At 47.0% G+C, this 10,093-nt stretch overlaps 2 protein-coding genes across 2 annotated transcripts; one reads left to right on the forward strand and one right to left on the reverse strand.

Annotated features, from left to right (window-relative positions):
• On the forward strand, nucleotides 1-1,531 carry F5147DRAFT_784448 (uncharacterized protein; the record flags this gene model as incomplete). Its single annotated transcript, XM_041442858.1, has 9 exons — nucleotides 1-137; nucleotides 194-325; nucleotides 371-393; nucleotides 464-486; nucleotides 535-725; nucleotides 775-913; nucleotides 962-1,153; nucleotides 1,205-1,359; nucleotides 1,411-1,531. The coding sequence occupies 9 exons, from the start codon at nucleotides 1-3 to the stop codon at nucleotides 1,529-1,531; spliced, it is 1,113 nt and encodes a 370-aa protein (XP_041284119.1).
• A 3,802-nt stretch (nucleotides 1,532-5,333) lies between these two features.
• F5147DRAFT_756342 (cytochrome P450) lies at nucleotides 5,334-8,043 on the reverse strand. Its single transcript, XM_041440344.1, is given in 13 exon segments — nucleotides 5,334-5,583; nucleotides 5,639-5,697; nucleotides 5,717-5,769; nucleotides 5,832-5,842; nucleotides 5,892-6,017; nucleotides 6,074-6,155; nucleotides 6,212-6,401; nucleotides 6,464-6,577; nucleotides 6,629-6,744; nucleotides 6,795-6,943; nucleotides 6,990-7,314; nucleotides 7,367-7,909; nucleotides 7,985-8,043. The coding sequence occupies 12 exon segments, from the start codon at nucleotides 7,575-7,577 to the stop codon at nucleotides 5,520-5,522; spliced, it is 1,500 nt and encodes a 499-aa protein (XP_041284120.1). The 5' UTR covers nucleotides 7,578-7,909; nucleotides 7,985-8,043; the 3' UTR covers nucleotides 5,334-5,519.
• Between the last annotated feature and the right edge of the window lie 2,050 nt (nucleotides 8,044-10,093).

Consider the following 10,093-nt stretch of genomic DNA (forward strand, 5'->3'; position numbering starts at 1 on the left):
ATGTCGTCTGAGAATGCACCTTCTTCGAACACATCCCTTTGTGTCCAAACATCCCCTCATGCTAGGGCGAAGCGCAAGATTGCCGCCCTCATGGAGGAGGTCGAAATTTTGAAGCAAGATAAAGCGACAAAGCAAAGGTGCGCACCTCCTTTCTCAACCACTGAAAGCAGTTTCAGTGTCTCATTGTCACTAGGAAGACGACCTATTACGTTTCACAGGGACGAGCAATTCGCCGGATGGTGGTCCTTTACACTCCCATAGAGGATCTCATTGCCGAAAATGACCAGTGTTGTGAAGAAAACGCAGACAGCGACACCACTCCGGAGTGAGTAGTATCATTGTTCATATCCTCATGTTTGTTTATGAAAAGGAACAGCCAAAACCGCCTCCAACGTGGCTATATTGAATTCATTAAAGTATTGCCGTGGCTTCATGAAAAATTGTCATGTCTTGACCACTGAAGAGTTGGAAGACATGCTCAGAAAGGTACTTTCCGACACCAGTTTGTTCACTTCTTGCTCATTTTCCATTTAGCTCAAGCGGGGCGCAGATTCAGCTCGTGGTGACGACACCGGAACTCTCAAAGAGCTCGTGGCGTCATGGGTGAATATTGAGTGTAATGCGACTCCCCTCATTAGAGCGGACAACAAACATCATCGGGGTTTTGTGCACGATGCATGCGGTCAATTACTTTGCCCAGCGGAATGGCGCTGGGGAGATCTGATGTAAGTGATGGTCTTCGTCGCTCACATCTCACTAATATTCCGAGTCCAGCATCAGGGCTGGCATTCGCGACCGTACAATTTCCTTCATCGTGTCTGAGAATTCATGGCCGGCATTCATGTACGAAGACTACCAAGCTGACGCCAAGAATCTCAAATGTGGTCTCTTCAAGTCGAAGCTGTTGGTTATGGTGAGTAACTTGATTTTTCCAACTGATTCGCATCTCATCGCATCGCAGGGGTTCAAAGCTATCTTTACCTCTCCGTCCTCTGCCAACGAAGTGGATGGCGACGGCGACGGCGCCAATATCATTGAGAACGACCGTTGTGCCAGGAGACGATCAGATCAGGCTAAAGTGAAAACGTGTGTGGCTTCTATCATAGGTATGAGGAAAGTCACTCCTCGTGCGATCGCTTATGCAACTTGCCAAGTAATCATCAATGCTCGTCCCTGACTGTAAGGCTGAAATTTATTTTTGCAGATCCATTTTGCACTCTCTAATATCACGTCTTGGCGCACTGTAGACGGTGATTTCGATTATCAAATTTTCTGGGACAACATCGTGGATTTCTTCGAGGACGCCCCGGGTCCGGCGGCACAAGCCAGAGTTAGAGAGCTCCTTGAATGGTGGACTAGGTCAGTCATTGATCGTCAGTAACTCACTTGCATCGCTAATACCCTGTGCAGAAAAGTTTTCGGCAGAAATCATCGGGAAGACTTGACGATGGACGTTGTTTCCCGGATGTCTGTGAGCGCACTTGCTGCGCAGAGACAAGAGATGGAAGACGCCGTGTTTGACTCCGAATAGCTACTTAATATTTTCACTTGCTTTTTCCGCTGTCCTTCAAGGATCTATAATCATCGCATCGACTACTCTTTGCTGCACTGCATTCAGTGCAGTCCTACATTTACACTGTACCATATGCTACTAATATTATTAATATCAAAACATTTGTCTTTGAATCCATATATCTGACAGTGCGCCGCGAGCTGTCAATAAGTCTCTTCTGCTCGTTTAATTAGCTATGACAAGACACCTTCGTAAGTGGTGATTTTAACAAATCAATTTGTTTTGTAGATGACTAGACAAAAATGTGCGGTATTGCCCATCAGTTTCCAAAAGTTTTTATTTCTGTAAATGCATGAGACGTTCGTTGAATGATAAGGAAAAAACCGATGTGAAGCATGACTCACTGTTGTCAACTTGCGAGCCCAGGCACTGAACCATAGAGGCACAACATCTGTCGCAAGTGAAGCAATGTAACTGGTACGGGGCGAAATACATGATATGTTCATTGAATGATGAGGTAAACACCGATGCGAAGCATGACTCACTGCTGTCAACTCGCGAACCCAGGTACTGAGTCATAGAGGCACGACGTCTGTCGCAAGTGGAGTAATGTAACTGATGTGGGGCGAAATACATGAGATGTTCGTTGAATGATGAGGGAAACACCGATGGAAAGCATGACTCACTGCTGTCAACTCGCGAGCCCAGGTACTGAGTCATAGAGGCACGACGTCTGTCGCAAGCGAAGCAATGTAACTGGTATGAGGCGAAATACATGAGATGTTCGTTGAATGATAAGGGAAACACCGATGGGAAGGATGACTCACTGCTGTCAACTCTGTAATCCTCTGGAAGGTATTTGCTTTCATTACACGTTGAAAAATTGTCCCATTAATGATGAAAGTTAGAATTTTCAAGTAGATGTCGTTAAAAGTCAAAGCGGAACAAAAGTTGATCTGTCGCTCACCTATTGAACGCATCCGCTGCTCCGCAAAAGCAACACTTTTTCGCACGGATCCCCAATCGATATCTAGCAGCTAACAATTAAACATTATCGCAGTGTCTTTCACCTTCACAAATCGCAACCTTCTTTCTTTTCCCTCTCAGCACCTGTCCATATTAAACTTGATGAACCTGAGCCCGTTTATGTTTTCTTCGACACATTCAAATGAAAGAGATCACTCAGCCAATATCGTTCCTCGGCTGGTGTGCTTTGAACCTGAGCTTGTTTATGTTTTCTTAGACACATTCAAATGAAAGGGATCACTTAGCCAATATCGTTCCTCAGCTGGTGCTTAGACACATTCAAATGAAAGATATCACTTAGCCAACATCGTTCCTCAGCTGGTGTGCTTTGAACCTGAGCCCGTTTATATTTTCTCAGACACATTCAAATGAAAGAGATCACTTAGCCAATATCGTTCCTCAGCTGGTGTGCTTTCAAATTGTTGTTTCCTCGACAATGCCAAATATTCCCATGTGAAGCGGTCAGCAGATATACGAAGATTGTTGTGACGCTGTATTATATATTGCTTTAGATGACCTTCTCATTTGTTCATCGGTTCTCTGATGGAAGTATTTATTCTAATGCGAGTCTGCAATACTACGATGTGCAAAATAAGTGCTGGAGGACCATGTATTATACAACTCGAGTTTATTTTCAGCAAGTAAGTATACTAGTGTCGCAGCACCTTGTCGCGGGCGTCGCGGTCGTCGCGGTCGTTGCGGTCGTCGCGGTCGTCGCGGTCGTCGCGGTCGTCGCGGTCATCGCGGGCACCATATCGCAGCACCCCCCAAATATGGAAAGAAGGTGCCCGCGATGACCGCGACGACCGCAACGCCCGCGACAAAGTGCTGCGACACTTGTCAGTAACTCATATTCAATTCCAAATCAAGCTGACTTTCTGCTATCGGTAGCTTGAGCAACTTGTGTCGTTTGATCCTCAAGATTATGCACTAGCAATGGTCAAATTTGTCATTCTACTAGTATGTCTTGCAATCTTCTGTGTGCGCACTGCGAGGCTGACAAGGACAACAGGACTTAATCCAGCACATGTATAGCTACTATTATCCTACTAATGCAGCGCCCTCAACAATACTGGGCTAACAGGAATCAAGGAGGCGGTAAGGGACGGAGTGATGATGTTGAGAACTGGGTAGATGGTTTTCGAACATGGTGTACTAGTACGTGTATTGGACTCAGAATCATTGTTTCTGACGAGCCAACTTGCTAAACCATCACACGTCCTGCTACACACAAATTCACACTCATCAGTCAACTGCACGCTTCAAATGACTGCGGAACAAAACTCGTTCATCAGGAATGCCCCGGAAAAGTCATATACATCCCATACTAATAACATATGTTACGAACACAATGACAATCGTGACCATGCCCGCCCTACTCGTATAGTACTACACCTAACGAAAAATTAGCATGCTCAGCTGCCAATCCTCATGCATATGCCCGGGCTGTGGGGCTGTACACAGGTGTCACTGGACTGACTGGACCTAGGCCTCAACGCTCAGGAGCGACAGGTAAAAAAATTCCATGGAGGACCGAGAACGCGAAGAAAGGTGCCAATGGCCGCGTCAGACTACGCAGTCGCTCATTAAAAAGAAATAAAAATAACATTGTATGCGGAGGAATCAGACTACAATGCAGTATGAAAGATCGTTTAGTAACAAGATAATTGTTTAAGAGACCTGACTTGCAGACCGGGAGTACTACGAATCTCGGTGATATCGCCTGACCGTGACTCTGGGAGCGTGGATACACATATAAGGAATCGGAGCACCCTCGAGTCCATGGCTCGTTCGGAGGACAAGTACTGGGAGGTTCCAGTGATTAGCAGTAAGTAAGTGTAGTTTAATGCGCACTCACCGTTTAGGAACATCGCAGCAGTGGTCGCGGCAGATGCCGCGCAGCAGTCGCAGCAGTGGTGCAGCATTTTCACCATGCCCTTTTTTCGCATCAGGTTCTGGAAGTTTGTTGCTACTAGGCTGTAGAAGTACATATAGAGGCTTATTAGGCGCTTGGGGAGTTTACCAATGAGTTTGATGACGGAACAGTTCAGGATTTTGGGGTCTATGGTGGCCACGCGAGCGTAGCGAGGAGATTTGGATCATGTGCGTTCCCAGCGTTCTTGGCCCGGGTTCCGCTGCTTGTGGGCTTGCTTGACTGCCGATATACTGCTGGGTAGACCGTCGCGTAGGAATTTGGGTAGGTTGTCCTTTGAACTGTTGTGGTTGGGTCCTTCTGACGCTTTCTTCGCTTCTTTGTCGGTCTTCTCATTTCCTGGGACATTGATGTGTCCAGAGATCCATCTGACGGTGAGGTTGAAGTCGTCTTTGTTGTCTCAGTTGCTTAATCATTCTTTACTCCTCCAAGCAGATAATGTCTCTCCTTAAGAGCACGACCGTGCTTATTGTCAGTGCGGCCCCGTAGGTCTCATAGCTTCTCTTTCTCTGCCCGCCACAGGTGCCATGATTTCGTTAGTATCATGGATACCGTAACCGAAGGACTGAATGTATCGAAGGTGGTCACTATATACTCTACGTCGGGGTCGCCTTTTGTTGCGCTAGCTATCGAACGGCAAGAAATACGTTACGCAGTGGGTTTTCGATGTGGTGCTCACAATTCCATTCAAGTTGGCTTGGAGGACGATGATTGCATATTTTTTGATGGCTTAGTCGTGTTTTGTATACCATAATTTAGGCCATCCGAATTTCTATGTTCAAAGATAGGATAAGCATAAACGTATCAAAGCAATGTACTTCCTAGCTGCAGTCATTGGACGAACTTGAATATACACTTGATCAATGGGAGGGAGGTGCCAGACTGCAGGCTGATTGTCATGATGACGGTAGCCCGATTTATACCAAAGCACGCATCATAAAATATTCTTACAAAATAAAGCGATACATATAGACATGTGCCATAATGCGATGTGGCACACCTTCATGTATGCTTTCATCTTCGCACCCTTAGTAGTTAGCATCCTGTTCAATAAGCTCGATAGGCTTTCGCAGAGCGGGGCTTAATAGAACACTTGAAGGGCTTCGGATGACTGAAAATCGTGTCTATTCAGACCGACGTCGGACATGATAAGACATGTGACATACCTGATTGTGCCAGATGAGGGATCGACCTCAGGGGTGATCTCAACACCGTTCATCGACGACTTTGGAAATATCGAATACGGCCAGTGACATCACAACAGAGATCCAGATGGAGGCTTCAGCGAGGTGCATACCTGCACATCAAAAACAAGAAACATCGGAATATTTATCAGCGCTTTCTGTGAGTTGAGCATACCTGGACAGATGCTGCGAAGCACAAAGTTAGCATTTTACAGGTAACCAACTCTATGCTCACCGTCTCCCAAAACCAAAGCAGATTTTCCGGGGGTCGGTCTCAGGCTTTTTTCCGTCATTAGACAAAAAGCGTTCAGGGTTGAATTGCAAGGGACTAGCATATGTGTGTGGATTATTGAGCATGAACCTGTCATTACATTGCATTCTGTTAAAATATCAAATGCAGAGAATGGGTGTACCAACCAAATGTTAGGTATTACCAAGGAACCTTTTGGAATGAAATACCCGTCATGGATGTCATCCTCGGTGACACGGTGGGGGACACCTGTCATTGAGATACCCTTCAGCAACTGAAGAATGTGATAAACAAGATACACTGACCGGTAGGGACGACAACATTCCATCGTAGTACTTCTGTAGCAAGTGCTTCGGTATAGGGGAGAGAACCTCTGTCGGAGAAGGAGGGAAGACGATCAGGACCGATGACAGCATCTATTTCGGCCTGAGCCTTCTTCTGCACATCATGGAATAGTGTCATGGCCAGGAAGAACGAGTATATTGCAGAAACAGTCTGAGGAAAGCAGGGTAATACTCTGAGAAATAATGATTGGTAGTAGATAAGGAGGGACTAACCGTGTCGGCACCGCCGCCGTATAGAGATGCAGCAGACCACTTCACATCTTCTACGGACAACGTACGGTTTTCCAACAGATTCGAAGTAAAAGACTCCAGGGCAATTCCGGCTGCCTGTAAAAATTAAATTCTACACATGATCGCAAAACTACAGATGTTGATCACCATCTGATCCTTGACAAAATTGTACGGCGTAAAAACCATCTTTTCGACGGTCTCACGCCATTCAGGGACTAGGCGCTTGAAGCCAGCACCAGGGAACCATTCGGGGGCTTTGACCACTACAAATGGTGAGGGAAATAGAAGTAAACATCGGGATACTATGGCTTACAAAATGGCATAAAATCAGCCACAAAGGCACCAGGAGCAGTGGAACGCGAGAATAGATCTAAACCGCGATCCGCAAGGTCAACAAAAGGATCGTCGTTCTTCGTCACTTCATAACCATAAGAGATGCGCAGAATGATGGCACCAGCGGTGCTATAAAAATCAAGATCATGTCAATGCAAAGACAAATAATACATACTGTCGGACATGTGCCTGTAGTTGACCGGGTTTCGTGAGCACACGCTGAAGGAATCGGCGAGTCTCGACCTCTTCGATCTGGCTGTATATGCCTACTGCGGCTCGGCTGCCAATCATGCGGTGGATGTTCCTGCGGTACCGGCGAAAGCGGTCACCATCAGGGAGAAGGCCCAGGCTGTGTTTCCAGCCAACAAGTTCACCGCCAACAGGAAAAATAGGACGGTCAGAGTACAGAGTGCTCTTCTTGTCCAGCATGTCTATCGCAGCCTTGACGGAGTTCAGCACCACAATGTGTTGACCCACAACTTCGATGTGCGAGATGTTACCTGCAGACAAGACCTTGAAATGCATGATATCGGTGAAACGGTAGGTACTCACCATACTTCTTGCCCCATGTAGCAAAGGTGAGCCAGGGCTTGATTCGGATGTGAGGCATGTCTAAGATGTTCCCGATGAGAGGCCACCCCGGGGGACCAGGAGGATATGGTGCAGGGAGCTTCTTGTTAAAACCCCACTTTAGCAAATACGCTCCAGCACAAGTAAGGCATAGTAGTATGTCGAGCCAAGTGACGTTGGTGAGTGTCAACATGGTCTACTGCTAGGAGAGGGCAAGCAACTACAGAGTAGGGTTGTGTAGTGCGAGTGAAGGATCATATGAGCTGAGTCCTTCCGGCTTATATATACCTGAACTCTGCATAGGCTTCATTGTTTTTCCTGGGATGGAAAAGAAGAGATCGTCGATCTTTAGTAGCGATTCGCAGAAGCAACGTCAACGTCTGGTACGAGTCAGTCCGGGAACAAACAATGACTAATGGGGGCCTTTCGTCATGGTGAGTTGTGACCAGCACGGCACCTGTTCTGCCGTTTACTGTCACGAGCAATACAATCTCTTCCTTGTCCTTATCGCTTTTTCTCTTTCCTCTGTAGTGCACACAAAACTTCAAGTCAGTCCTATAATAGTCTATCGGCTTCAACTGAAACCGGTGCACCACTTACGCTTTTCACTGCCGAGATTCGCGAGGAATTCAATCATGGTATCGCCAACATTCTGATCAGGGTACTGCGCACACCACGCAACACGCGCACAATAGCCTTGTTTAGGAACGCCTATATACAAAAGCGCATCAAGTGGAGACAAGCAACGTATTTCTCAGATTGCAAAGCCATTGCTATCCAAAAGCTCCTGGGACAACTTTGTGCCACTGCATAATTCATCACGAGTCTTCGATTGGGCCCTGACGTAGCTCGGACTGGAGCCTGGTTTCCCGACAGCGTTAGAGCCTTCCTTGTTTCTGATACCTGACGTTGTAATCACATCCCCACGTGTCACAATCATCATTAATCTAAGGTTTCCGAGTCGCAGAATAACACCCAGAACGGTCATGAAGAAATGACAGCCTAGTAGCTCCTCACTGTTCGGTTGGTGCAGGCATATCTGGTTGTCCACTTCTCACAATTGAAATTTGAAATCTAAAGGTACCAACACATTAGTAGCAAGGCGTGCCCACGATATTAATACCACGCTTGACGTAGTAGTAGAGCAGCAAAACAGCAGCAAAGACCGCAAAGTTCACTTCGATCGTCCTCAAAATCATCAAACTTTAAAAATGGCGCAGCTCATTCTAAACCCCACGCCCCTTCGACTGTTCGAAGATCATGATGGTGGTTCTGGTTCTGGAGTCATCAATAATCGCACAAATGCAATCGCAGTTTCCCCTGACGGGCAACGCATGGTCACGGCCTCATGGAATATCATTCGTCTGTGGGATATGAAGGAGGGCGTGCTGTTGAAAAGATTGGAGTGTCATTCATCCAGCATCGTGAATGCATTATCGGTATCGCGAGATGGGCAATTGATAGCAAGTGGTGATGACAAAGGGACGCTCATCGCTTGGGATTTCAACATCGGGGAATCTCTCACTCGAGCCATCAAAGCCCACCCCGGTGGGATCCCATCACTAGCCTTTTCTCCTGGCGGTTCACTGTTGGCGACCGGTTCAGAAGACGGAATGATAAAGCTGTGGTGCACAAAGACTTGGGAGCTGCTAGGAAATCCAATCACTTGTCACCAGCCTAATGTCAGAAATCGGGCTGATCTGAGTCAGGGTTTCTTCGGTCCTGACCATTCTAGAGATGTCCTCAAGGCTAGTGTCCGCTGCGTTCGATTTTCGCCGTCTGGCGAGCTTCTTGCAATTGCAACGCACAGCAGTATCCAAATTTATGATTCGGGCACGAGAGAATGCATAGCAAACTTCGAGGGTCACACTGCAATTGATAAATCATACAATAATTCGCTCGCCTGGATGCCCGATGGTACACGGCTTTTTTCAGCAGGCGGTAGTAAGGATCCGACAATACGCGAGTGGGACACATCGACCTGGATGCAGGTCGGTGATCCCTGGAAGGGCCACCTCAAGAGCATCCGGGCCATTTCCCTAAATTCTAACGGCACTCTCCTTGCCTCCGCATCTGAGGACAACCGTGTCCGACTCTGGCGTGTCTCCGATCGACGAACCATCGTGTCATTCAAACACCCTAGCGAGGTGTGGTGCATCGCCTTCTCCGCCGATGACAGGCGAATCCTCAGCGGAGGCCAGGATAAAATCTCAGAGTGGCCAGTATTTGAGGGCACTTTGCCAGAGGATCGTCCAAAGAATGTTCCAAAGGATGGTTCAAAGGACGATTCCAAGGAGCGGGTGATGCATCAGGTAATTTAGCTTCATTTTCGTGCATCTTCATCATCTAAACATTTCTTTCATATCAAGGCCCAAGCCTACTCTGATTTCAAGGTATGTTCCCACCTTTATCTCTTATATTGTGATACGAACAGACTGGATGCAGGTCCTCGCTATGAACTCGGACGTTCGAAATGCGTGTATAGCTGGTGATTTTTGTGCCGCTAAAAGAGCGCTAGATCAAGAGATTGACACGAATGCCATTAATTACACCTCCTATGCCAACCGCGCATTTGTTATGGCACGAGAATCTCTCTGGGACCGCGCGCTCCATGATGCAATTAAGGTGAACAACTTAACCATCATGTTCCTTACAAAGGCTAACTTTTATGGTAACATAGTCCGTCAGAATTCAGCCCTCGTTTTCAGG

This window comes from Suillus discolor (assembly GCF_016758755.1).
Source record: "Suillus discolor strain FC423 chromosome Unknown F5147scaffold_575, whole genome shotgun sequence".
In the NCBI taxonomy this organism is placed as follows: domain Eukaryota; kingdom Fungi; phylum Basidiomycota; class Agaricomycetes; order Boletales; family Suillaceae; genus Suillus; species Suillus discolor.